The sequence below is a fragment of the Nomascus leucogenys genome, chromosome 22a (assembly GCF_006542625.1).
Source record: "Nomascus leucogenys isolate Asia chromosome 22a, Asia_NLE_v1, whole genome shotgun sequence".
Taxonomy (NCBI): Eukaryota; Metazoa; Chordata; class Mammalia; order Primates; family Hylobatidae; genus Nomascus; species Nomascus leucogenys.
The window spans coordinates 52,600,592-52,626,562 of NC_044402.1; the positions used below are offsets into that span (position 1 = coordinate 52,600,592).

General features: G+C 52.5%; 5 protein-coding genes across 10 annotated transcripts; 3 read left to right on the plus strand and 2 right to left on the minus strand.

The window, feature by feature from the left end:
* The first annotated feature begins 444 nt into the window (after window positions 1-444).
* On the plus strand, window positions 445-2,649 carry LTA (lymphotoxin alpha). Of its 2 annotated transcripts, none has more exons than XM_003272086.2 (4): window positions 445-648; window positions 1,078-1,185; window positions 1,272-1,377; window positions 1,623-2,649. In XM_003272086.2, the coding sequence occupies exons 2-4, from the start codon at window positions 1,087-1,089 to the stop codon at window positions 2,033-2,035; spliced, it is 618 nt and encodes a 205-aa protein (XP_003272134.1). In that variant the 5' UTR covers window positions 445-648; window positions 1,078-1,086; the 3' UTR covers window positions 2,036-2,649. The 2 variants fall into 2 exon arrangements, with proteins under 2 accessions (XP_003272134.1, XP_003272133.1); XM_003272085.3 differs by having other exon boundaries at window positions 641-792.
* A 1,241-nt stretch (window positions 2,650-3,890) lies between these two features.
* Window positions 3,891-6,656, plus strand: TNF (tumor necrosis factor). The gene is made up of 4 exons (XM_003272094.3): window positions 3,891-4,253; window positions 4,854-4,899; window positions 5,087-5,134; window positions 5,436-6,656. The coding sequence occupies exons 1-4, from the start codon at window positions 4,068-4,070 to the stop codon at window positions 5,855-5,857; spliced, it is 702 nt and encodes a 233-aa protein (XP_003272142.2). The 5' UTR covers window positions 3,891-4,067; the 3' UTR covers window positions 5,858-6,656.
* Window positions 6,657-8,881: 2,225 nt separating this feature from the next.
* Window positions 8,882-10,777, minus strand: LTB (lymphotoxin beta). Of its 2 annotated transcripts, XM_004087088.3 has the most exons (4): window positions 10,580-10,777; window positions 10,138-10,183; window positions 9,883-9,954; window positions 8,882-9,487 (listed from the first exon to the last, which is right to left on the minus strand). In XM_004087088.3, the coding sequence occupies exons 1-4, from the start codon at window positions 10,775-10,777 to the stop codon at window positions 9,033-9,035; spliced, it is 771 nt and encodes a 256-aa protein (XP_004087136.2). In that variant the 3' UTR covers window positions 8,882-9,032. The 2 variants fall into 2 exon arrangements, with proteins under 2 accessions (XP_004087136.2, XP_030659135.1); XM_030803275.1 differs by lacking the exons at window positions 8,882-9,487; window positions 10,138-10,183 and having other exon boundaries at window positions 9,542-9,954.
* A 425-nt stretch (window positions 10,778-11,202) lies between these two features.
* On the plus strand, window positions 11,203-17,254 carry LST1 (leukocyte specific transcript 1). Of its 2 annotated transcripts, XM_030803290.1 has the most exons (7): window positions 11,203-11,292; window positions 14,154-14,307; window positions 14,570-14,624; window positions 15,502-15,630; window positions 15,952-16,050; window positions 16,259-16,281; window positions 16,861-17,254. In XM_030803290.1, the coding sequence occupies exons 4-7, from the start codon at window positions 15,603-15,605 to the stop codon at window positions 17,017-17,019; spliced, it is 309 nt and encodes a 102-aa protein (XP_030659150.1). In that variant the 5' UTR covers window positions 11,203-11,292; window positions 14,154-14,307; window positions 14,570-14,624; window positions 15,502-15,602; the 3' UTR covers window positions 17,020-17,254. The 2 variants fall into 2 exon arrangements, with proteins under 2 accessions (XP_030659150.1, XP_030659151.1); XM_030803291.1 differs by lacking the exons at window positions 11,203-11,292; window positions 14,154-14,307 and having other exon boundaries at window positions 14,315-14,624.
* NCR3 (natural cytotoxicity triggering receptor 3) lies at window positions 17,240-21,253 on the minus strand. 3 transcript variants are annotated; one of them, XM_003272098.3, is made up of 4 exons: window positions 20,926-21,253; window positions 18,130-18,474; window positions 17,874-17,981; window positions 17,240-17,521 (listed from the first exon to the last, which is right to left on the minus strand). In XM_003272098.3, the coding sequence occupies exons 1-4, from the start codon at window positions 20,966-20,968 to the stop codon at window positions 17,412-17,414; spliced, it is 606 nt and encodes a 201-aa protein (XP_003272146.2). In that variant the 5' UTR covers window positions 20,969-21,253; the 3' UTR covers window positions 17,240-17,411. The 3 variants fall into 3 exon arrangements, with proteins under 3 accessions (XP_003272146.2, XP_003272145.2, XP_003272147.2); XM_003272097.3 differs by having other exon boundaries at window positions 17,240-17,576; XM_003272099.2 differs by having other exon boundaries at window positions 17,476-17,736.
* Window positions 21,254-25,971: the final 4,718 nt, after the last annotated feature.

Here is a 25,971-nt window from a genome sequence, read left to right on the forward strand (position 1 = left end):
CTCTGAGTAAGGGGACCAAAAAATTTATCTTCCAAACTAGGACACTTTCAAGAGTGGAAGGGGGATCCATTAATATTTTCACCTGGACAAGAGGCAAACACCAGAATGTCCCCGATGAAGGGGATATATAACGGACCTTCTTGATGTGAAACCTGCCAGATGGGCTGGAAAGTCCATATACTGGGACAAGTATGATTTGAGTTGTTTGGGACAAGGACAGGGGTACAAGAGAAGGAAATGGGCAAAGAAAGAACCCTCAGCCAAGGGTGCAGAGATGTTATATATGACTGCTCTTCAGGGAACCGGGCCTCCAGCCCACACCCCAGCTGCTCAACCTCCTCCTCTCCGAATTGACTGTCCCTTCTTTGGAACTCTAGGCCTGACCCCACTCCCTGGCCCTCCCAGCCCACGATTCCCCTGACCCGACTCCCTTTCCCAGAACTCAGTCGCCTGAACCCCCAGCCTGTGGTTCTCTCCTAGGCCTCAGCCTTTCCTGCCTTTGACTGAAACAGCAGCATCTTCTAAGCCCTGGGGGCTTCCCCGGGCCCCAGCCCCGACCTAGAACCCGCCCGCCGCCTGCCACGCTGCCACTGCCGCTTCCTCTATAAAGGGACCTGAGCGTCCGGGCCCAGGGGCTCCGCACAGCAGGTGAGGCTCTCCTGCCCCATCTCCTTGGGCTGCCCGTGCTTCGTGCTTTGGACTACCGCCCCACAGTGTCCTGCCCTCTGCCTGGGCCTCGGTCCCTCCTGCACCTGCTGCCTGGATCCCCGGCCTGCCTGGGCCTGGGCCTTGGTGGGTTTGGTTTTGGTTTCCTTCTCTGTCTCTGACTCTCCATCTGTCAGTCTCATTGTCTCTGTCACACATTCTCCGTTTCTGCCATGATTGCTCTCTGTTCCCTTCCCATCTCTCTCTGTCTCCCTCTGCTCACCTTGGGGTTTCTCTGACTGCATCTTGTCCCCTTCTCTGTCGATCTCTCTCTCAGGGGTGGGGGGGTGCTGTCTCCCAGGGCGAGAGGTCTGTCTTCCTCAGCGTGCCCCGCCCCGCTCACTCTCTCTCTCTCTCTCTCTTTCTCTGCAGGTTCTCCCCATGACACCACCTGAACGTCTCTTCCTCCCAAGGGTGCGTGGCACCACCCTACACCTCCTCCTTCTGGGGCTGCTGCTGGTTCTGCTGCCTGGGGCCCAGGTGAGGCAGCAGGAGAATGGGGGCTGCTGGGGTGGCTCAGCCAAACCTTGAGCCCTAGATTCCCCCTCAACTCTGTTCTCCCCTAGGGGCTCCCTGGTGTTGGCCTCACACCTTCAGCTGCCCAGACTGCCCGTCAGCACCCCAAGATGCATCTTGCCCACAGCACCCTCAAACCTGCTGCTCACCTCATTGGTAAACATCCACCTGACCTTCCAGACATGTCCCCACCAGCCCTTCTCCTACCCCTGCCTCAGGAATCCAAGCATCCACCCCCTCCCCCAACTTCCCCCACGCTAAAAAAACAGAGGCAGCCCACTCCTATGCCTCCCCCTGCCATCCCCCAGGAACTCAGTTGTTCAGTGCCCACTTCCTCGGGGATTGAGACCTCTGATCCAGAGCTCTGATCTCCCACCCCCATCCCCTATGGCTCTTCCTAGGAGACCCCAGCAAGCAGAACTCACTGCTCTGGAGAGCGAACACGGACCGTGCCTTCCTCCAGGATGGTTTCTCCTTGAGCAACAATTCTCTCCTGGTCCCCACCAGTGGCATCTACTTCGTCTACTCCCAGGTGGTCTTCTCTGGGAAAGCCTATTCTCCCAAGGCCACCTCCTCCCCACTCTACCTGGCCCATGAGGTCCAGCTCTTCTCCTCCCAGTACCCCTTCCACGTGCCTCTCCTCAGCTCCCAGAAGATGGTGTATCCAGGGCTGCAGGAACCCTGGCTGCACTCGATGTACCATGGGGCTGCGTTCCAGCTCACCCAGGGAGACCAGCTCTCCACCCACACAGATGGCATCCCCCACCTAGTCCTCAGCCCTAGTACTGTCTTCTTTGGAGCCTTCGCTCTGTAGAACTTGGAAAAATCCAGAAAGAAAAAATAATTGATTTCAAGACCTTCTCCCCATTCTGCCTCCATTCTGACCATTTCAGGGGTCACCAACACCTCTCCTTTGGCCATTCCAACAGCTCAAGTCTTCCCTGATCAAGTCGCCGGAGCTTTCAAAGAAGGAATTCTAGGCATCCCAGGGGACCACACCTCCCTGAACCATCCCTGATGTCTGTCTGGCTGAGGATTTCAAGCCAGCCGAAAGCTGTTGGTGTGTCCCACCAGCTAGGTGGGGCCTAAATCCACACACGGAGGAAGAGCAGGCACATGGAGGAGCTTGGGGGATGACTAGAGGCAGGGAGGGGACTATTTATGAAGGCAAAAAAATTAAATTATTTATTTATGGAGGATGGAGAGAGGGGAATAATAGAAGAACATCCAAGGAGAAACAGAGACAGGCCAAGAGTGAAGAGTGAGAGGGCATGGGCACAAGGCTGACCAAGAGAGAAAGAAGTAGGCATGAGGGATCACAGGGCCCCAGAAGGCAGAGAAAGGCTCTGAAAGCCAGCTGCCAACCAGAGCCCCATACGGAGGCATCTGCACCCTCGATGAAGCCCAATAAACTTCTTTTCTCTGAAATGCTGTCTGCTTGTGTGTGTGTGTCTGAGAGTGAGAACTTCCCAGTCTATCTAAGGAATGGAGGGAGGGACAGAGGGCTTAAAGGGAGCAAGAGCTGTGGGGAGAACAAAAGGATAAAGGGCTCAGAGAGTTTCAGGGATATGTGATGGACTCACCAGGTGAGGCTGCCAGACGGCTGCAGGGGAAGCAAAGGAGAAGCTGAGAAGACAAAGGAAAAGTCAGGGTCTGGAGGGGCGGGGGTCAGGGAGCTCCTGGGAGATATGGCCACATGTAGCGGCTCTGAGGAATGGGTTACAGGAGACCTCTGGGGAGATGTGACCACAGCAAAGGGTAGGAGAATGTCCAGGGCTATGGAGGTCGAGTATGGGGACCCTCCCCCAACGAAGACAGGGCCATGTAGAGGGCCCCAGGGAGTGAAAGAGCCTCCAGGACCTCCAGGTATGGAATACAGGGGACGTTTAAGAAGATATGGCCACACACTGGGGCCCTGAGAAGTGAGAGCTTCATGAAAAAAATCAGGGACCCCAGAGTTCCTTGGAAGCCAAGACTGAAACCAGCATTGTGAGTCTCCGGGTCAGAATGAAAGAAGAAGGCCTGCCCTAGTGGGGTCTGTGAATTCCCAGGGGTGATTTCACTCCCCGGGGCTGTCCCAGGCTTGTCCCTGCTACCCCCACCCAGCCTTCCCTGAGGCCTCGAGCCTGCCACCAAGCCCCCAGCTCCTTCTCCCCCCAGGGACCCAAACACAGGCCTCAGGACTCAACACAGCTTTTCCCTCCAACCCCGTTTTCTCTCCCTCAAGGACTCAGGTTTCTGAAGCCCCTCCCATTTCTAGTTCTATCTTTCTCCTGCATCCTGTCTGGAAGTTAGAAGGAAACAGACCATAGACCTGGTCCCCAAAAGAAACGGAGGCAATAGGTTTTGAGGGGCATGGGGACGGGGTTCAGCCTCTAGGGTCCTACACACAAATCAGTCACTGGCCCAGAAGACCCCCCTCGGAATCGGAGCAGGGAGGGTGGGGAGTGTGAGGGGTATCCTTGATGCTTGTGTGTCCCCAACTTTCCAAATCCCCGCCCTCGCGATGGAGAAGAAACCGAGACAGAAGGTGCAGGGCCCACTACCGCTTCCTCCAGATGAGCTCATGGGTTTCTCCACCAAGGAAGTTTTCCGCTGGTTGAATGATTCTTTCCCCGCCCTCCTCTCGCCCCAGGGACATATAAAGGCAGTTGTTTGCACACCCAGCCAGCAGACGCTCCCTCAGCAAGGACAGCAGAGGACCAGCTAAGAGGGAGAGAAGCAACTACAGACCCCCCCTGAAAACAACCCTCAGACGCCACATCCCCTGACAAGCTGCCAGGCAGATTCTCTTCCTCTCACATACTGACCCAGGGCTCCACCCTCTCTCCCCTGGAAAGGACACCATGAGCACTGAAAGCATGATCCGGGACGTGGAGCTGGCTGAGGAGGCGCTCCCCAAGAAGACAGGGGGGCCCCAGGGCTCCAGGCGGTGCTTTCTCCTCAGCCTCTTCTCCTTCCTGCTCGTGGCAGGCGCCACCACGCTCTTCTGCCTGCTGCACTTTGGAGTGATCGGCCCACAGAGGGAAGAGGTGAGTGCCTTGCCAGCCTTCATCCACTCTCCCACCCAAGGGGAAATGGAGACGCAAGAGAGGGAGAGAGATGGGATGGGTGAAAGATGTGCGCTGATAGGGAGGGATGGAGAGAAAAAGACGTGGAGAAAGATGGGGATGCAGAAAGAGATGTGGCAAGAGATGGGGAAGAGAGGGAGAGAAAGATGGAGAGACAGGATGTCTGGCACATGGAAGGTACTAAGTGTGTATGGAGTGAATGAATGAATGAATGAACAAGCAGATATATAAATAAGATATGGAGACAGATGTGGGGTGTGAGCAGAGAGATGGGGGAAGAAACAAGTGATATGAGTAAAGATGGTGAGACAGAAAGAGAGCGGGAAATACGACAGCTAAGGAGAGAGATGGGGGAGATAAGGAGAGATGAAGATAGAGTGTCTGGCACACGGAAGACACTCAATGAAAGAGCTGTTGAATGCATGGAGGGTGAATACGCAGATGAGTGGAGAGAGAAAACCAGACACCTCAGGGCTAAGAGCGCAGGCCAGACAGGCAGCCAGCTGTTCCTCCTTTAAGGGTGACTCCCTCGATGTTAACCATTCTCCTTCTCCCCAACAGTTCCCCAAGGACCTCCCTCTAATCAGCCCTCTGGCCCAGGCAGTCAGTAAGTGTCTCCAAACCTCTTTCCTAATTCTGGGTTTGGGTTGGGGGGTAGGGTTAGTACCAGTATGGAAGCAGTGGGGGAAATTTAAAGTTTTGGCCTTGGGGGAGGATGGATGGAGGTGAAACTAGGGGGGTATTTTCTAGGAAGTTTAAGGGTCTCAGCTTTTTCTTTTCTCTCTCCTCTTCAGGATCATCTTCTCGAACCCCGAGTGACAAGCCTGTAGCCCATGTTGTAGGTAAGAGCTCTGAGGATGTGTCTTGGAACTTGGAGGGCTAGGATTTGGGGGTTGAAGCCCAGCTGAGGGTAGGCAGAACTTGGAGACAATGTGAGAAGGACTCTGTGAGCTCAAGGGAAGGGTGGAGGAACAGCACAGGCCTTAGGGGGATACTCAGAACGTCATGGCCAGATGGGATGTGGGATGACAGACAGAGGGGACAGGAACCGGATGTGGGGTGGGCAGAGCTCAAGGGCCAGGATGTGGGGAGTGAACCGACATGGCCACACTGACTCCCCTCTCCCTCTCTCCCTCCCTCCAGCAAACCCTCAAGCTGAGGGGCAGCTCCAGTGGCTGAACCGCCGGGCCAATGCCCTCCTGGCCAATGGCGTGCAGCTGACAGATAACCAGCTGGTGGTGCCATCAGAGGGCCTGTACCTCATCTACTCCCAGGTCCTCTTCAAGGGCCAAGGCTGCCCCCCCACCCATGTGCTCCTCACCCACACCATCAGCCGCATCGCCGTCTCCTACCAGACCAAGGTCAACCTCCTCTCTGCCATCAAGAGCCCCTGCCAGAGGGAGACCCCAGAGGGGGCTGAGGCCAAGCCCTGGTATGAGCCCATCTATCTGGGAGGGGTATTCCAGCTGGAGAAGGGTGATCGACTCAGCGCTGAGATCAATCGGCCTGACTATCTCGACTTTGCCGAGTCTGGGCAGGTCTACTTCGGGATCATTGCCCTGTGAGGACGACGAACATCCATCCTTCCCAAACCCCTCCCCTGCCCCAATCCCTTTATTATCCCCTCCTTCAGACACCCTCAACCTCTTCTGGCTCAAAAAGAGAATTAGGGGCTTAGGGTCGGAATCCAAGCTTAGAACTTTAAGCAACAACACCACCACTTCGAAATCTGGGATTCAGGAATGTGTGGCCTGCACAGTTAAGTGCTGGCAACCACTAAGAATTCAAACTGGGGCCTCCAGAACTCACTGGGGCCTACAGCTTTGATCCCTGACATCTGGAATCTGGAGACCAGGGAGCCTTTGGTTCTGGCCAGAATGCTGCAGGACTTGAGAAGACCTCACCTAGAAATTGACACAAGTGGACCTTGGGCCTTCCTCTCTCCAGATGTTTCCAGACTTCCTTGAGACACGGAGCCCAGCCCTCTCCATGGAGCCAGCTCCCTCTATTTATGTTTGCACTTGCGATTATTTATTATTTATTTATTATTTATTTATTTACCGATGAATGTATTTATTTGGGAGGTCGGGGTATCCTGGGGGACCCAATGTAGGAGCTGCCTTGGCTCAGACATGTTTTCTGTGAAAACGGAGCTGAACAATAGGCTGTTCCCACGTAGCCCCCTGGCCTCTGTGCCTTCTTTTGATTATGTTTTTTAAAATATTTATCTGATTAAGTTGTCTGAACAATGCTGATTTGGTGACCAACTGTCACTCATTGCTGAGCCTCTGCTCCCCAGGGGAGTTGTGTCTGTAATCGCCCTACTATTCAGTGGCGAGAAATAAAGTTTGCTTAGAAAAGAAACATGGTCTCCTTCTTGGAATTAATTCTGCATCTACCTCTTCTTGTGGGTGGGAAGAAGCTCCCTAAGTCCTCTCTCCACAGGCTTTAAGATCCCTCGGACCCAGTCCCATCCTTAGGCTCCTAGGGCCCTGGAGACCCTACATAAACAAAGCCCAACAGAATATTCCCCATCCCCCAGGAAACAAGAGCCTGAACCTAATTACCTCTCCCTCAGGGCATGGGAATTTCCAACTCTGGGAATTCCAATCCTTGCTGGGAAAATCCTGCAGCTCAGGTGAGATTTCCGGCTGTTGCAGCTGGCCAGCCACCCGGAGAGAGCTGGGGAGGAGCCACATTCTCAGGTACCTGAATCACACAGCCAAGGGACTTCCAGAGAGAGATTTGGGTGTCTAGGCTTCAAATCACCCTGTCTTAACTCTGCAACCTGAACCAGCCACTTAACCTAGCTATCCAATGGAGATAGGAATGTCCACCACACATAGGGCACGTGAGAGAAGGCCTGACCTCCATCAGAGGACCTCACTCAGCCCTTGGCACGGTGGGCACTTAGTGAATTCTGGCTTACTTCCTTCAACCAGTTTCCAGCTGTTCTATCCCCTTCCATTCTCTCAGTGGGTGAAATTGAAGAGACTGAGGACAATAAAGAACAAGAACCGAACCGCTGGGCATGGTGGCATGCACCTGCAATCCCACCACTTTGCGAGGCCAAGGTGAGAGGATCGCTTGAACCCAGGAGTTCGAGAGCAACCTGGGCAACATAGTGAGATCCTGTCTCTATTTTTTAGAAAAGAATGAAACATAGGAATAAGATGTGGGTGAAGGACTCACATGCTGGCTTGGTCCCACTGGTCTTTGTGGTGAAGGAGGGGAGAGGTGAGAGGTGGGTGATCTGGAAAGAGAAAAGCACCCCCTCCCTGGATAAAGGCTCTTCTGGAGAGAGTCAAAGACAAATAAGGGTGGGGCGCAGTGGCTCATGCCTGTTATCCCAACACTTTGGGAGGCTGAGGTGGGAGGATCACTTGAGCCCACTAGTTCAAGATCAGCCTGTGCAACATAGCAAGACCTTGTTTCTACAAAAAAAATTAAAAATTAGTCCGGTGTAGTGGTGCATGCCTGCAATCCTAGCTCCTCAGGAGGCTGAGGCAGGAGAATCACTCAAGCCCAGGAGTCTGAGGTTACAGTAAGCTATGATCATGCCACTGTACCCCCGTCTGGGTGACAGAACGAGACCCTGTCTCAAAAAATAATAATTCCAGAAACAAATATGGAGACAGAAATTGAGCCCCCCAAGACTGGGAGCCCCCACTGAGCTTGGAAATTAGGCTTTACCTCCAGCCCTGGGGTGCCAGGCAGGAGAAAACCGTGTGGTAGCCTGAGGGGGTAGGGTGACCCATTGGGGTGACCTAGATAGGGCCTTGGGTCACCCTCTGCCTCCTCCAGCCTGTGGCTGAAAGTCAGTCATGAAGTAACGGGGGACACTGTTACTCATCCCAGAAGCACCCACACTTACTCACTTTTGGGAAGGGGGACCTAAAGTGCGAAAAAAAGGTGAGGATTTTCCGTCTCACCCTAAATGGGACACCCTAAGTGGGACATCGGTTTTTCCTCCCCAGAACTTCCTGGTGTTTTCAGGCACCACAAGCTCCTTCCTGCCATCTCCATCTCTCTCTAATATTCTCCCCTTCTTTCGCCTTCAGCCTCCTCCCTTCAGACCCCATGAGCCTTGAATTAAGCTCCTTGGAGGAGAAGAGTTGACTGTGGGGTAGGAGACAGAGAGGCCTTCAGGCAGCCCTTAGGGGGAGAAGTGCGGGGCCCCTCCAGGCTTCATTCCTCTGTCATGATAGGGGCTTACTCTGCCGCTGGGCCTTTCTGAGTGGTGCTTGCTGTGCTCTGTAATGACCCCTCTCACTGTTGGGGGGGACCCAAGAGAAAAGAGCGTGGTGCAGAGTCTGGTTAGGACCATGTGGCCCTGAAAATTAGGATGCCTGGAGAAGCTTCGGAGTTTGAGGAGTCCCCCTTCCTCCCACCCTCCAACTGGACTAATGGTGGGGCCTGGCCATTCAGAGGCAGGGAGGGGGTGGGACAGGCAGACCATCATCCCTAGGAGCAAAGGCCATACATTGTGTTGTGATGAATTGTTTCAAGCAACCAGAAGAGTACTGAGAATATTTAACCCACACCCGTGCACCCACTCTGAATTAAGACGTGCGTCGCAACTCAGCATCTTTATCAGCAGCACTGAAGCTTTCCATTCTTTATTTTCATCAGGCTCAAAATCAATTTCCAAACAGTCTCCTACATTTTTCCCACTGCCATGGGGTCCTGGGCGTCCGGGCCCCCAATATTCACGCACTCGCACCACGCACTCATATTCCCTCACCCCACCATCACGGCCCCAAAGAAGGTCTTCCCTCTCGCGAAGTCCACCATATCGGGGTGACTGATGTTGACGTACACTCTCTCGCCCCTCCGGAGCTGCACCAGGCCGCCGAACCCCACGCTCGTGTACCAGAGAGGCCCGTACCCTTGCCTCCTGGCCGGGTCCAGCACGGGAGTCACGGTCTCGGCGCCCTCGAGCAGCAGCTCGGGAGTGCCCGGCCCGTAGGCGCCCCCCGCCCGGTACAGAGAGCTGCGCAGCGTGACCGAGCGGCCCTGGGGATCCCCGCCGCCAGGGGGCGCCCTGCCCCGATAGCCGACGAGACAGTAGAGGTAATAGAGGCCGTCCTGCGGGAGCGCCAGCCCCTCGGCGTCCGAGAACTGCGTCCCGCTCGTCAGAAACGCCTGTTCCTTCGTCGCCTCCCAGCCTAGCCCCTGCCCCTTCAGCGGAGCGCCTGCGGAGACACGGGACCACGCGCTCTTGGGAATGCGATCCTAAAGGCTTGGGACTTCTGCGGGGGTGGCGGCTTTTAGCCCCTGCGGGAGCCGAGCCGGGCCAGGGGAGGGGGGATGGTGCTGTTTCTGGGATGAGTGCGAGTTGGGGGCCGAGGGAACACGGATGTGGGGTGCAGAACGCTGTAGTGGGGACCTCCAGGCCGGCTTTTGCTTGCACCGGGGGGAAGAAGAAACTACACTGCGGGGACGAGCGGAAGGGTGGGCACGAGCGGCAACAGGTCGTGAAGCGGGTGGGAAACCGAGCACTGGAATCATGGAGCCGAAGGACTCTGGGCGAGCAGAACTGGAACCTTCGGATTATTTACACTCTTATTCAGGTCTTGGGGGTCCTTACCTATGAGGTGGGCAGCTGGGAGCCCGGGGCTGAGATCTGTTTCTGGCTCCTCCTCCGGCAGCTTCTGAAACCCTGGAAGGGGCAAAGAGTCCACGACTGGGGCCAGGGCAGCCACCCATGCAGGCTACCCTTGAGAGGACAGGGCGCAGGGATGGGGAGCCTGGATTCCTAGAGGAAGAGGTATCTGGGGACGCAGCCGGGAGCTGGGAGCCCCTGAGGGGCTGAAGCGGGGAAGGAGAGACAGTCTGCTCTTACCCAGTCCTTGCTGGGCCTGTGCCCCGGGGTCAGCGGTCTCCGTTACCTGGTTGGGTGGGGTCACAGTGCCCAGAGTTCAGATTCAGCTCATGTCACCCCTACCCCTCTGAAAGTGGACCCAAGCTGCAGGCCTGGGGTTTCTCCCACCAGCACCATCCCCAACACACACCTCCCTAGAAGGGAGAACATGCAAGGCATAGGTACTTGGGCAGAGAAACAGATGTCCCTCGGGAAGAGGAGAGGAGACACAAGGGGCTTATGTCAGGACACAAGCACAACATCACAGGAACATGGAAAGAGAGTCAGCAAAGAGACAAGACATCCGCACCAGGGACAGCCAAGCCAGCTGAGCCAGAGGGGGCAAAAGACCACAGGCACAACCAGAGGGAGCCAAGCATCCGCAAGATACAGCTCTCCACCAGGGCCTGTTGCAGCCACTCACCAGTCCTCCCTGATCCTGGGGCACTAAGGCCAGCACAGCCAGGACAGTGATAGGCACCGCCAGCAACAAGGTCACCAGAGAAGTGGCTCCTGCCACAGCTAGCAGGAGGCAACCCCTCCCCTGGAGCCTCCCACCCCTGCCCTCCAGCCCCAGTGCCCCCATTGAGACTGAACCAGAGCCAGAGCAGGGGGCTTTCATACCTCAGGGACGGGGACACCCCCTCCCTGTAGACCTGCACACCTGGCTGGGACTTTCCGCACACCCCTGCTCCCCTCACCCAGCTTCCTGTTTACCCAGAGCTGGGGTGGGGCAGCTGGATGCCTGGGTTCTCTGAACTGGGGAAGAAGTTGGTGTAGGGAGACAGGCTCTCAGGGTGGAACCAAAGGGGTCTTTAGACATCTTCTGGCTCAGCAGAGAGGGAAACTGAGGCCCAGGGAGGGAAGGTAGCTTGCAGGAAGCCAGTCAGCAGAGCCAAAATGAGAACACAGATCTCCAGATTTCCAATGTGTTTTGCATTCTTCTATACCCTCAAGGTAGGTGCTGGAGGAAGAGCTGATCCCATCTCTGAGGTCAAGGGCTGGACTAGGACAAGGACTGGAGTCTTGAGGAATGGATGTCTGGGTCCCTGAGAAGAACTGATTCCCATACTGGGCGGACCTCCTCCCATTCCCTTGCTCATCGCCAGCCCCCTGTGCTGAGTGAGAAAGGGAGAGGTAAGCCTTAGCCTCACCACTGACTACTGACTCACTGAGGAGGGATGGAAATGGAGCTTTACCTCCCTTGCTACAAAAAATAAAGACAGATGGACGAGGCATACCCCCACCCTCAGAGAGCTTCGAAGTCTACAATGAGCCCTATCCATTAGTAGGTGCTTACTAAATGTTTACACATAAATGAATAAAAGGACAAATAAATGCAGGAATAACCAAAACAAAGCAGCAAGGACCACATGAATGGTAGATGTAGGCAGCATGAGTGGTTAAGAGTCAAGGGAGGAGCCGGGGCGGTGGCTTACACCTGTAATCCCAGCACTTTGGGAGGCTGAGGCAGGTGGATCACTTGAGGTCAGGAGTTCGAGACCAGCCTGACCAACATGGTGAAACCCCATCTCTACTAAAGATACAAAAAGTTAGCTGGGCGTGGTGGCACGTGCCTGTAATTCCAGCTACACAGGAGGCTGAGGCAGGAGAATCACTTAAACCCAGGAGGCAGAGGTTGCGGTGAGCCAAGATTGCACCATTGCACTCCAGCCTGGGCGACAGGCTAAGACTCTGTCTCAAAAAAAAAAAAAAAAAAAAGTCAAGGGAAGAAAGACCAGGTCCAAGGGAGTCGGAAGTGGCTCCAATCATCTCCCCTTCTTGGTAACATCTCTATGTGTTTCCATAATACTAATAATAATATAGCTGACCCACAAAATGCACTTAGCATGTGTATGCCACTGATTTACACACTTTAATAATTTTTTTTTTTTTTGAGACACGGTCTCACTATGTCACCCAGACTGGAATGCAATGGCAGGATCATGGCTCACTGCAGCCTTGACCTCCCAGGCTTTATGGATTCACCCACCTCAGCTTCCTGAATACCTGGAACTATAGGCACATGCTACCATGCCCAGCTAATTTTTGTATTTTTTGTAGAGATGGACTTTTGGCCACATTGCCCAGGCTGGGCTCAAACTCCTGGACTCATGTGATCTGCCCGTGTTGGCCTCCTAAAGTGCTGGGATTATAAGCATGAGCCATCATGCCCAGCCAGTAATTATAATCCTGACAAAAACCCTAAGAGGAAACTGAGGCACAGAGAGGCTAAGAAACTTATGGAGCTCACAGAGTCAGTGGCAGAACCAGGATTTGAACCTAGGCATCTGGCTCCAGAGCCTTGATGACAAGACAGTTTAAAAACTGAATACTGGGGCCGGGCGCAGTGGCTCATGCCTGTATTACCAGCACTTTGGGAGGCCGAGGAAGGTGGATCACCTGAGGTGAGGAGTTCGAGACCAGCCTGGCCAACATGGTGAAACCCCATCTCTACTAAAAATATAAAAATTAGCTGGGGGTGGTGGCAGGCGCCTTTAATTCCAACTACTTGGGAGGCTGAGGCAGGAGAATCACTTGAACCCAGGAGGCGGAGGTTGCAGTGAGCCGAAATCGTGCCATTGCACTCCAGCCTGGGTGACAAAAACAAGACTCTGTCTTAAAAACAAAAACAAAAACAAACAAAAAAACCAGTACTAGGCCAGGCGAGGTGGCTCACGCCTATAATCCCAGCACTTTAGGAGACCAAGGCAGGTAGATCACTTGAAGTCAAGAGTTCAAGACCAGCCTGGCCAACATGGTGAAACCCCTTCTCCATTAAAAATACAAAAATTAGCTGGGCCTGGTGGCACAAACCTGTAGTCCCAGCTACTTGGGAGGCTGAGGCAGGAGAATCGCTTGTACCCAGAAGGCAGAGGTTGCAGTGAGCCAAGATCACACCACTGCACTCCCGCCTGGGCGACAGAGCAAGATGCCGTCTCAAAAAAAAAAAAAAAAAAAATAGAGTACTGACTTGAGATTTGTATGTAAAATTTGCCTTCCTCAGGCCAGAAAAGAAATGGGGAAATAAATACTGAACTCCAGTCAATCTTAAGCTTCTGAAGGGTTTAGATGTAAAATGTACTGATATTTGTAATTTTAAAAGATATTTAAAAGTGAGATAGATTGATAAATATGTGATAAAGCAAATAAAAAATGTAAATAGAGCCGGGTGCAGTGGCCCACTCCTGTAATTCCAGCACTTTGGGAGGCTAAGGTGGAAAGATTGCTTGAGACCAGGCGTTCAAGACCAGCCTGTGCAATATAGTAAGACCCCATTTCTACAAAGCTTCGTGTGGTAGCTGGTGTCTGTAGTCCTAGCTACTCGGAAGGCTAAGGTGGGAGGATCTTTGAGCCCAGGAATTCAAGGCTGCAGTGAGCTATGATTTCACCACTGCACTTCAGGCTGAGTGACAGAGTGAGACCCCGTCTCAAAAACAAAACAAAACAAAAAATGTTAATAGTAGCATCTAGGTGGTAAGAATATGTTCACTGTACAATTATTCTCATTTCACCCTATGTTTATACTTTTTAATAAAATGTAAAAAAAAAACCCTGAATATTATTCAGCATAGGGAACATGGAGGATGGGGAGAAGAGTAGGGGAGGAAGTAGAAGGTTCTTGAATTTGGAAGGGGAAACGCAAATTAATATGGACCCACCCAGGCACCAAATCTCCTCCTCACCCCTTGCCTTATATGGGCTCCCCAGTCTTCACCCTCCTCAAGGAGTGGGTGTGCAATCCTCCAGCACCCATCTCCTCCATCACAGTGCCACTAAGAAGCCTTCACCCAGGTCTCTCCAGAGGGCCTCAGGCCGCTGCCTTTACTTAGTTCTGTGTTCAATGCCAGAATGCTGCCTCCTACAGGAAGTCCACCTGTATTGCCCACACCTCCTTTCCTGTCACCAACTTGTCACCAACTTTCTGTCCTTGATCTATCCACAGGGCTCATGTAGATCTAGTATGGCTGCCTTTAACTCTCGTGTTTGTTAATCAGACAGCCAAGCAGCCTGCTGCATAGAGCTGCAGAACACCAAGTGGGTCACCAGAGCACCAAATATGCCAGAGCTCCCAGTCTGAACTGGAGCGGGGTACATGTGTCCACAGACATATACCAAGATCAAGAGGTCTCAACAGATGCAGTGTAAGAGGTAATAGAGAAGAGTTAATCAAGGAAGACACCTGAAGGAGGTGGGTGTTCACTGACTAGTGGCAGGATCAGTGAAATGACTGGAGCTGAGGCAGATTACCGCCCTAGCTACAGGCCCAGAAGTTTGAAAAGAAAGATGTTGTAACCCTAACCCTCGAGCCCAACTTCCTCTCCTAACAATGCTGGGGAGGAACCCAGGCTGGGGGAGAAGTTAAAGCCAGCGGAGGGGCAGGAATGTCTGAGGTGGCAACACTTCTCTTCAGCCAGACAGCGCTGGCCAGTGTGGAGTCTGTCCATCCTGCAGGCCACAAGCTCTGGGTAAGCTGGGAATGGGCAGGGACCTTGGAAGGATGGTCACACCCCAGAGTGGGGTGAAGCTAAGATGAGGGGAGGGAGAGTATGGGTTTGAGTTTCCCTGGGCCGTCGAGGAATCCTCTGAGTCTCTGCTCCCCAAAGAAATTAAAGACAATTCATTTCTGTGACCACGGCCCTTACAGCCTCCACCTGCGCTTCTGCTCCCCACCCCCCAGAATTCCTCTTAAACCCAGAAGGGTCCCGGTTTCCAGACCCTAGTCAGTATGGCTCTGGGGTGAAGAGAGCGGCCCCCTCTTCGCCCTCAAACAGGAACCAGTGGTTGGAGGGGAGGAAGTGCCTGAGGGGAAGTTATGGGGCCCCAGATACTCCTCCATGCCCCACTTCAGCCCTAGCAGCATCTGCCTGTGGGAAGCAGCTCTCCACACCAGCCAAGGGGGCCCCCACACTCCCGCGCTGCTCTGGGGCTCAGGGAGCAGCCCACCTGCTGGGTGTGCTGATATCACCCTCCCTACTTCCCCCCAGTGCCCACACCCACCCAGGCCCAGGCTCCTTCCCCTCCATCATCCCCTTACCAGCACCTAGAACCATCCAGGGCTGGAAAGTCCCCTCCAAACCACCTGGTCAGCCCAGGGCAGAGGGAAGGGCTGGGCTCTGGAGCTGGGCAGAGCTGGCCTTAAACCCCAGCTCCACCTTTCTGGGATGGGTGACCTAGTAAAGTCCAGGCCTGAATCTCGGGTCTTTACTTGGGCAATGGGCACCATGATACCCTATGTTCTGGGGATTAGCAGTGAGGAATGGAAAGTGCCCAGCTCAGGGTTGGCACATAAGTGAGGCTCCCCAGCCTGGGAACGATTATAACAGAGGGCCCCTCGCTTCACAGATGAGGAACTTGAGGCAAGTCACTAGCCCCTGATCATTTTCGCCTAAAAGAGCAAGGACTAGAGTTCCTGACCTCCACGCCAGTCCCTGATCCCTGACCTAATGTCCCTGCAAAATGATGGTAAAACGAGTAAGTAAAGTGCCTCTTGCATCTGCATAAGGAGGGTCCTGGGAGCTTAGGAAGTGATGGGGAACAGTGATGCATGCAGCTCATGACTAGGTGGACAGGCCTCTGGGGACAGCTGGTGCAGGAGGGAAAGGGACCTCACGGGAGGCCCAGAAACCTGGTAGGAGGTGAGGTATTAAGTCTGGGATGGAGAAACTCTGAGGGTATATTTTTCTGCCTCTAAAACTGTTGGAGAAGGAATCTGAGAAAGCTGCAACCAACCAGGAGGCTGGGGTACGCTGGAGAGGGAATGGGCTTTCTAACCTTGAGCCCTCTTCCCTGTAGATATATATATATACATCTACGGGGGCCTGGGGCTGGGCGGGCTCCTGCTTCTGGCAGTGGTCCTTCTGTCCGCCTGCCTGTGTCGGCTGCATCGAAGAGGTGAGTGCTGCACTCCCTCCCTCCCCCCGCAGCAGTGCCCCCTGTGCCCCCACCCACACACTTTCCCACTGCTTTCCCAGAACACTGCCTGGCCCTGGAGCCACTGGGAAGCCAACAAGGGAGTCCACACCTGCTGGGGCGGGGAACCGGGGAGGGCCCGGGAGAAGCACAAAGGGTGGGCTGTGCTGAGCTTCTTCTTTTCTTCCAGTAAAGAGGCTGGAGAGGAGCTGGGTGAGTCCGGGGACAGGGAAGGGGGAGGGCAAGAGAGATACTGAGTGGGTGAGTGGGGAGAAGCATGGCTGAGCACTGACAGGAGGGTTGGGGACGGGAGACAAGGAGAGAGAAAGTAGGAGCACAAGACAGGGAGAGAAAATCGAGGCAAGAGAGAAAGAGAAAATGAGACAGAAACCAAGAGAAAAAGTGAGAGAGAGGATAGGAGTGAGAGACAGGGAGAAAATGAGAGTGAGAGAGACACAAAGAGAAAGAGCAATGAAAGAGAGAGAGAAAGAGCAATGAAAGAGAGAGAGAAAGAGCAATGAAAGAGAGTGAGAGAGAGAGGCTCCAGAACCAGGCACAGTGGCTCACGCATGTCATTCCAGCTATTGCAAGGCTGAGGCAGGAAGATAGCTTGAGCTCAGGGGTTGAAGACCATCTTGGACAACACAGTGGGACTCTGTCTCCAAAGAGAGAAAGAGAGAGAGGGAGAGAGAGAGAGAGAGAGAAGTAAGAAAGGCTGGAGGTGGGAGCAGAACTCACAGGGAAGGATCTGAAGGCATCGCCTCCCGTCAGCACCTTCTGTCCTGGTCCCAGGCCCAGGGCTCCTCAGAGCAGGAACTCCACTATGCATCTCTGCAGAGGCTGCCAGTGCCCAGCAGTGAGGGACCTGACCTCAGGGACAGAGACAAGAGAGGCACCAAGGAGGATCCCAGAGCTGACTATGCCTGCATTGCTGAGAACAAACCCACCTGAGCACCCCAGACACCTTCCTCAACCGAGGCGGGTGGACAGGGTTCCCCTGTGGTCCAGCCAGTCAAAACCATGGTCCCCCAACTTCTGTGTCTCAGTCCTCTCAGTCCATCTCGAGCCTTCGTTCAGAATGATCATCATCAAAACTTATGTGGCTTTTTAACCTCTGAATAGGGAATTTTTTAAAATTTTTCAAAAATTAAAAAAAAAAAAAACACGTGGCTCACCCTTCCACCCACTCTGGGGTCAAATAGTAATTTATTGGGTGAATGACAGTGTTCAGGGACCCAAGCTCCCCTAACAGCCAGAAGAGGGTATGTGTGGGCCTGGCAGGAAAGGGCAGTTGCCAAGGAGGAGTCATATCTGATCCTTCCCATTTCTCAGGACAATCAGGCTCAGCCTCCTGGGACTGGGGGAAGCGGGTGTGCTGAGCTCCCACATGGTGGTGGGAGGGGCCCTGGGACCACAGCCGGAAGCTGCCTTCTTGGACCTTTCCAGGTCAGACCTGGTGGAAGGGAGAGTTCAGAGTTGGGGGAATCCGGAGAGAGTAGATCTGGCATCTGGAGAATGGAGAAGAAAACACTTGAGACTCATAAGGAGGAGTTAGTGGTGGGGCAGATTTACTGGGGTCTTTTGAAGAGGATTAGGGACCTCTGGGCTCTGGAAAAACTCCTCGGGGCCCATCTGAGGAGCGGCAGTGTGTTCCCATGTGACAGTGGCCTGGTCAGAGAGAGGACAGGAGCCGCTCAGTGTCACAGTCCCGAGGCTCTCCTCTTCCTGGTCTCTGTCCTCCCTCCTCCCACTCTCTTACTGCCCCTCCCATCCCGTCCACTATTGCCCCTGGCTCCATTACTCACACTTGCCCTGGTAATAGACGGTGCTGCCCACGGCCACAGAGAGAAAGCTGACAGCATAGAATCCAGCCCGAAGGAGGAGGACTGTACCAGCCCCTAGCTGAGGATGTTCTGCAGGGGGCAAGGGAGAAGGGGGTTGGGAAAGAAGTGCACACAGGCTCAGGGAGGGTAGGGGCCTCAGAGGAGCATCCCTGACTCCCAAGGACATTGCCTCTTGGGGCCTCCAGCCAGGAGGAGACACCACCTCCCAGCATCTCACCTTTCTCCACCACCAGCCGAGTCCCATTCCCTGTCCCGACACCCAGGCCCAGCACCTCCACTCTGCACACATAGATGCTGGCGTCATGGCCTCGCACGTCCCAGATGTGCAGCTCAGCCTGGTGGTCACGGAGGAAACGGGAAGAAGCAAGTGGGGCCAGGCGGCCCCTGAACTCTGGGGTTCCATTCCTCACCTCCTTCCCTGGAACCACCTCATCTCGGAACCACGTGACGGAGCCAATGGCCAGTCTCCCTTGGCTGGCATTGAAGGAGCAGGGCAGGAAGGCAGAGGATCCTTCCAGGGTACGAATCTCAGGGGGCTGGGACACCCAGAGAGCACAGGATCCTGGGGGCAGAAGGAAGACCCAGAGAAACACCTCCCCAGTTACTCCAAAGAGAAAAGACAACAGAGCTTGAAGTAGAACATCCCAGCTGTCTCCGGGCATAGGGTGCATGGGAATAGATACTTTGGGTGCCTCATTAAACCCTTTCCTCTTAACCAATCTGATTTCTTAACATTGCTTATTAAATCATTTTTCAGTCTGGTGCGGTGGCTCATGCCTGTAATCCCAGCACTTTGGAAGGCCGAGGTCGGCGGATCACCAGATCAGGAGATCGAGACCATCCTGGCCAACATGGTGAAACCCCGTCTCTACTAAAAAAATACAAAAATTAGCCGGGCATGGTGGTGTGCACCTGTAATCCCAGCTACTCAGGAGGCTGAGGCAGAAGAATCGCTTGAACCTGGGAGGCAGAAGTTGCAGTGAGCCGAAATTGGGCCATTGCACTCCAGCCTGGGTGACAAAGCAAGACTCCATCTCAAAAAATAAAAAATAAAAATCATTTTTCAAATTCTTCCTATACCAACTCTCACTCTCATCCTCTGCCATCATTCTCCAGCCAGTTCTGTGGTAACTTTTCTAGCTGAAATGTAAACCATCATGGTGAAATTAAGCTCATTAATGAATGCAGCTGCCTAGTTAACTAATATCCCTCATTATATTATCCGGGTATTATTTTAGTACAAATGGCATTGTACAGTAAAGCCATCCTTCCTCTTTTTCTTTTTTCTGTTTTTGAGACAGAGTCTTGCTCTGTTGCCCAGGCTGGAGTGCAGTGGTGTGATCTTGGCTCACTGCAAACTCCGTCCCCTGGGTTCAAGTGATCCTGGTGCCTCAGCCTCCCAAGTAGCTGGGACTACAGGCACCCACCACCACGCTTGGCTAATTTTTGTATTTTCAGTCGAGACGGGGTTTCACCATCTGGTCTCAAACTCCTGATCTCAAGTGATCCACCCGCCTCGGACCAGACTGGTCTCAAACTCCTGATCTCAAGTGATCCACCCGCCTCGGACCAGACTGGTCTCAAACTCCTGATCTCAAGTGATCCACCTGCCTCGGCCTCCCAAAGTGCACCCGGCCACTCTTTGTTTTTCGTTAAAGAAAGTAACTAATTAAATCTCCAGGTGAAGACATGGCCTTAATTGGTTGAGATTCCTATTTAACCCGTCCAGGTTGATGATTAAACCAAATATTAAAATCCCTGATTAAATTATCTACTTAGGGAAATTTACGAGTCATTCTATTTCAGTGGTTCTCAAGCTCGAGTGTGTATGGAAATTACCTGGAGCATCTGCTAAAACAGATTCCTGGGCCCACCCGCCGAGTTTTTGACTCAGTAGGTCTGGAGTGGGGCCTAAGAATTTGTTCTAGGTTGCCAGAAATCCACATTTTGAGAACTCCTGCATTTAGTTAATAATATGCCTGATAGTTAAGCTCTCTCCGTTCATTAAAAACAGTTTTGGCCGGGCACAGTGGCTCACGCCTGTAATCCCAACACTTTGGGAGGCCAAGGCGAGTGGATCACCTGAGGTCAGGAGTTTGAGACCAGCCTGGCCAACATGGTGAAATCTCGTCTCTACTAAAAATACACAAGTTAGCCGGCAGTAATGGCACGCACCTGTAATCCCAGCTACTTGGGAGGCTGAGACAGGAGAATCATTTGTACCCAGGAGTTGGAGGCTGCAGTGAGCTGAGATACTGCCACTGTACTCTAGCCTGGACAACAGAATGAAACTGTCTCAAAAAAAAAAAAGTTTCACCACTAGGCGGGCACAGTGGCTTATGCCTGTAATTCCAATAATTTGGGAGACCGAGGCAGGCAGATCACTTGAGATCAGGAGTTTGAGACCAGCCTGGCCAACATAGCAAAACCGCATCTCTACTAAAAATACAAAAATGGCTGGGCACAGTGGCTCAGGCCTGTAATCGCCACACTTTAGGAGGCCGAGGCGAGATCACCTGAGGTCAGGAGTTTGAGACCAGCCCGGCCAACATGGTAAAACCCTGTCTCTACTAAAAATACAAAAATTAGCTGGGTGTGGTGTTGTGTGCGTGTAGTCCCAGCTACTCAGGCGGCTGAGGCAGGAGAATCGCCTGAACACGGGAGGTGGAGGTTGCAATGAGCCAAAATCGCGCCACTGCACGCCAGCCCGGCAACAGAGCGAGACTCAGTCTCAAAAAAAAAAAAAAAAAAAAAAAAAAAGACAGTTTCACCAAGAAATTTATCATAGATTTACTTGGATCTCTCAAACTAAAAAGCCTCACAGTGGGTGACACAGAGAGACTGTGAATTGGGGGAGTCCACTGAGTGTCACCTTTGGAGCAGTCCCACTCCTCCCTCAGAGCCAGGTGTTTCAGCCCCCACCAAGCCTGTTCCCTGTAGCAACTAGTCCAGCCTCCTGGATCTCCCTCCTCCCACCCACACTCCTTGGGGTCCTGAGCACACGCCCTGTCACCTGGATGGACCATGATCAAGATGAGCAACAGCATCCAGGCCATGTCGGAAGATGTCCCAGTTGGCGAAGGGGATCTGAGCAGTGAGGTCTGGGTGGAGGAGGGAGGACTCACTACTTGTAGGCAGGCCTTTGGTCACCAGAAGGGGATGGGGAGCTTCCTATGACACACGAGACTCACACATCACTTGCCAAGGATCACAACTGCCAGGGACCTCGAGCGTCAAATGCATGCCTCCCTGAGGAGAGAGGATGGATGCTGCTGGTGGAGATGTCTGGGTCTCTAGGAGGCCAAGGGGCCAACTTGTGGCAGGCTAGCTAAGCGTGTGAGGGGGAGGGTGGGGCTTAGATGGCTGCTAACCCAAGGGTGAGTGGGCGGTTGGGCGGGTGAGACCAGGATGTGGGTTCCCCCAACTTCCGAGGTTCAAGGAGACCAGCTTTTACCCAGAACAAGCCTCCAGGAGCCCTCCTTGGCCCAGAAGCTAACCTACTTACCCTCTCCACTGCTCACCAGTACCCAGACCCATCCCACCCATTCCCTTCCTGGAATCTGGCCTCACCGCACCCCAGGGCTGCTCCAAGATTTCTATGAGGGGTTAGGAGAAGCAAGCTGATTGGTGAAGCTACATTTAATTTGCATAGCAATCACCCTGGGTGTGTGTGTGTGTGTGTGTGTGTGTGTGTGTGTTTGGCTGGGTTTTTTTGTTTTTGTTTTTGTTTCTGTTTTGAGATGGAGTCTCACTCTGTCTCCCAGGCTGGAATGCAGTGGCACAATCTGAGCTCACTGCAACCTCCACCTCCTGGGTTCAAGCAATTCCCCTGCCTCAGCCTCCCAAGTAGCTGGGATTACAGGCGCACACTACCAAGTCCAGCTAAATTTTGTATTTTTTGTAGAGACAGGGTTTTACCATGTTGGCCAGGCTGGTCTCCAACTCCTGATCTCAAGTGATCTGCCAGCCTCGCCCTCCCAAAGTGCTGGGATTCCTGTTTTGGTTTTTTGAGACAGGGTCTGGCTCTCTCACCCAGGCTGGAGTTCAGTGGCGCCATCACGGCTCACTGCAGCCTTGACCTCCAGGGCTCAATTGATCCTCCCACTTCAGTCTCCTGAGTAGCTGGGACTACAGGCACACACCACCACACCAAGCTAATTTTTGTATTTTTTGTAGAGATGGGGTCTCCCTGTGTTGCCCAGGCTGGTATCCAACTCCTGGGCTCAAACAATCCACCCACTTAGGCCTCCCAAAGTGCATGAGCCACCACGCCTGGAGAAATGTATTTCTTAAATAATGAGACTTGAAAGTCTAAATTACTCCTTAAACCATGGACTACAGGATGGTGTTATGTTAGCAGGCATGAAAACAACATTCAGCTGGGCGTGGTGGCTCATGCCTGTAATCCCAGCACTTTGGGAGGCTGAGGCGGGAGGATCACCTGAGGTCAGGAGTTTGAGAGCAGTCTGATCAACATAGAGAAACCTCATCTCTACTAAAAATACAAAATTAGCCGGGTGTGGTGGGGTGCACCTGTAATCCCAGCTACTCGGGAGGCTGAGGCAGGAGAATCACTTGAACCCAGGAGGCGGAAGTTGCAGTGAGCTGAGATCGCACCATTGCACTCCAGCCTGGGCAACAAAAGCAAACCTCCGTCTCAAAAAAAAAAAAAAAGAAGAAAACAACATTCATCTCTTTGGACATCTCCATCAGAGCTCTTGGGTAACTATGTACGTTGTCAATGAGCAGTAATCATTTTAAAGAAATCTTGTTTTTCAGAGCAGTAGATCTCAACAGTAGGCCTAAAATATTCAGTAAACCAGCTGGGCATAGTGGCTCACACTTGTAATCCCAGCACTTTGGGAGGCCAAGGTGAGAGGATGGCTTGAGGCCAGGGGTTTGAGACCAGCCTGGGCAACATGGCAAGACCCTGTCTCTACAAAAAAATTTAAACTTAGCTGGACATGGTGGCACACACCTATAGTACCAGCTACTCAGGAAGTTGAGGAAGGCAGATTCCTTGAGCCCAGGAGTTTCAAGGATGCAGTGAGCTATGATTTTGCCACTGCATTTCAGCCTGAGCAATGGAGTAAGACCTTGTCTCTAAATAAAATACAATTTAAATTGGGAATAATAGTAAACGGAGTTTAAAAGAAAATAAAATTTGGCTAGGTATGGTGGGTCACACCTGTAATCCCAGTACTTTGGGAAGCCCAGGAGGGCAGATCACTTGAGCTAAAGAGTTGGAGTCCAGGCCAGGCATGGTGGCTCATGCCTGTAATCCCAGCACTTTGGGAGGCTGAGGCGAGCGGATCACGAGTTCAGGAGATCGAGACCATCCTGGCTAACACGGTGAAACCCTGTCTCTACTAAAAATACAAAAAATTAGCTGGGCGTGGTGGCACCTGCCTGTAGTCCCAGCTACTCAGGAGGCTGAGGCAGGAGAATCACTTGAACCTTGGAGGCAGAGGTTGCAATTAGACGAGATTGTGCCACTGCACTCCAGCCTGGGTGACAGAGCAAGACTTTGTCTCAAAAAAAAAAAAAAAGAGTTGGAGATCAGCCTGGACAACATGACGAAACCCTATCTCTACAAAAAATACAAAAATTAGCTGAGCATAGTGGCTCATGTCTGTGGTCCCAACTACCCAGGAGGCTGAGGTAGGAGGATCACTTGACCCTGGAAGGCAGAGGTTGCAATGAGCTGAGATCATGCTGCTGTACTATAGCCTGGGCAACAGATTGAGACCGTGTCTCAAAAACAAACAAAAAAAAAAGAAAAATTTTAAAATCAGTAAACCACGTTGTAAACAGATGTACTATCATCTAGGCTTTTATTTATTTATTTATTTTTATTTATTTTTTTTGAGATGGAGTCTTGCTCTGTCACCCAGGCTGGAGTGCCGTGGTGCAATTTTAGCTCACTGCAACCTCCGCCCTCTGGGTTCAAGTGATTCTCCTGCCTCAGCCTCCCTAGTATCTGGGATTACAGGTGCCTGCCACCACGCCCGGCTAATTTTTGTATTTTTAGTAGAGACAGGGTTTCACCATCTTGGCCAGGCTCGTCTTGAACTCCTGACCTCAGGTGATCCACCCACCTCAGCCTCCCAAAGTGCTGGGATTATAGGCGTGAGCCACCACGTCCAGCCATCTAGGCTTTATTGTTCCATTTATAGAGCGTGGCAGAGTAAATTTAGCTAATTCTTGCAGAGTGCAGTGGTATGTGCCTACGTCTCTGCTACTCAGAAGGCTGAGGTGGGAGGATCACTTGAGGACAGAAGTTCAAGGCTGCAGTATGCTGTGATTTTGCTTGTGAAAGCCATGGCTCCATGGCACTCCAGTCTGGGCAACAGAGCAAGACCCTCTCTCCTCTCTCTCTCTTTCTGAGACAAGGTCTCACTCTGTTGCCTAGGCTAGAGTGCAGTGGCACAATCACGGCTCACTGCAGCCTCAACCTCGTGGGCTCAAACCATCTTCCCACCTCAGCCTCCTGAGTAGCTGCCACACACCACCATGCCTAGATAATTTTTGTATTTTTTGTAGAGACAGGGTCTCACCATGTTGTCCAGGCTGGTCTCAAACTCCTGGGCTCAAGTGATTTGCCCAGTCAACCTCTCAAAGTACTGGGATTACAAGCATGAGCCACTGCACTTGGCCAACCTCAGCTCTACAAAAAAGAAAAAAAAAGTCCAGGTGCAGTGGTTCACGCCTGTAATCCCAGCACTTTGGGAGGCCAAGGACGGCGGATCACCTGAGGTCGGTAGTTCGAGACCAACCTGATCAACATGGAGAAACCCTGTCTCTACTAAAAATACAAAATTAGTCGGGCGTGGTGGTGCACGCCTGTAATCCCAGCTACTCGGGAGGCTGAGACAGGAGAATCACTGGGAGGTGGAGGTAGTGGTGAGCTGAGATCGTGCCATTGTACTCCAGCCTGGGCAACAAGAACAAAATTCTGCCTAAATAAATAAATAAATAAATAAATAAATAAAATTAGCCAGGTGTGCTGGTGTGTTCCAGTAGTCTTAGCTACTTGGGAGGCTGAAGTGGGAGGATCACTTGAGCCCAGGAGTTCGAGGCTGCAGTGAGCTATGATCTTGCCACTGCACTCCAGCCTGAATGACAGAGTGAGACCCTGTCTCAAAAAAAAAAAATCACTAATCACAGATCATAACAGATAAAATAATCATGAAAAAGTTTGAAATATTGCAAGAATTACCAAAATGTGCCACTGAGACACAAAGTGAGCACAGGCTATTGGAAAAGTGGCACCTACAGACTTGCTCAACACAGGGTTGCCACAAACTTCAATATATAAAAAAATGCACATCTGTGGAACACAATAAAACAAGGTAATACCTCTACAAGGATTGGCACAAGAGTATACCAGACACTCTTGTATGTGTATCACACAGCTACAGGAGATAATACAGCACATAGAAGTGAAGGATGACATGTGATATGCCATGTGTCCACCCCTTACCACATGCCCCCTTCTGGCTCCTTTTACTATTGTATTTTTTAGAGACAAGGGTCTATCACTCTGTCACTCAAGCAGGAATACAGTGGTGTGATCATTGCTCACTGCAGCCTCGATCTCCTGGACTCAAGCAATCCTCCTGCCTCAGCCTCCCAAGTAGCTTGGAATACTGGTATGTGCCATCACACCTGACTTTTTACTTTTATTTATTTTTGAAAGACAGCATTTTGCTATGTTGTCCAGGTCTCAAACTCCTGGTCTGGCTCCTTTTATTTTATTTATTTATTTATTTGGAGATGGAGTCTTGTTCTTGTCGCCCAGGTTGGAGTGCAGTGGCGCAATCTTGGCTCACTGCAACCTCTGCCTCCCAGGTTCAAGCGATTCTCCTGCCTCCGCCTCCCGAGTAGCTAGGATTACAGACATGCACCACCATACCCAGCTAATTTTTGTATTTTTAGTAGAGACTGAGTTTCACCATGTTGGCCAGGCTGGTCTCGAACTCCTGACCCAGGCTCAGGCGATTCACGTGCCTCAGCCTCCTGAGTATCTGGGTTCACAGGCATGTGCCACCACACTCGG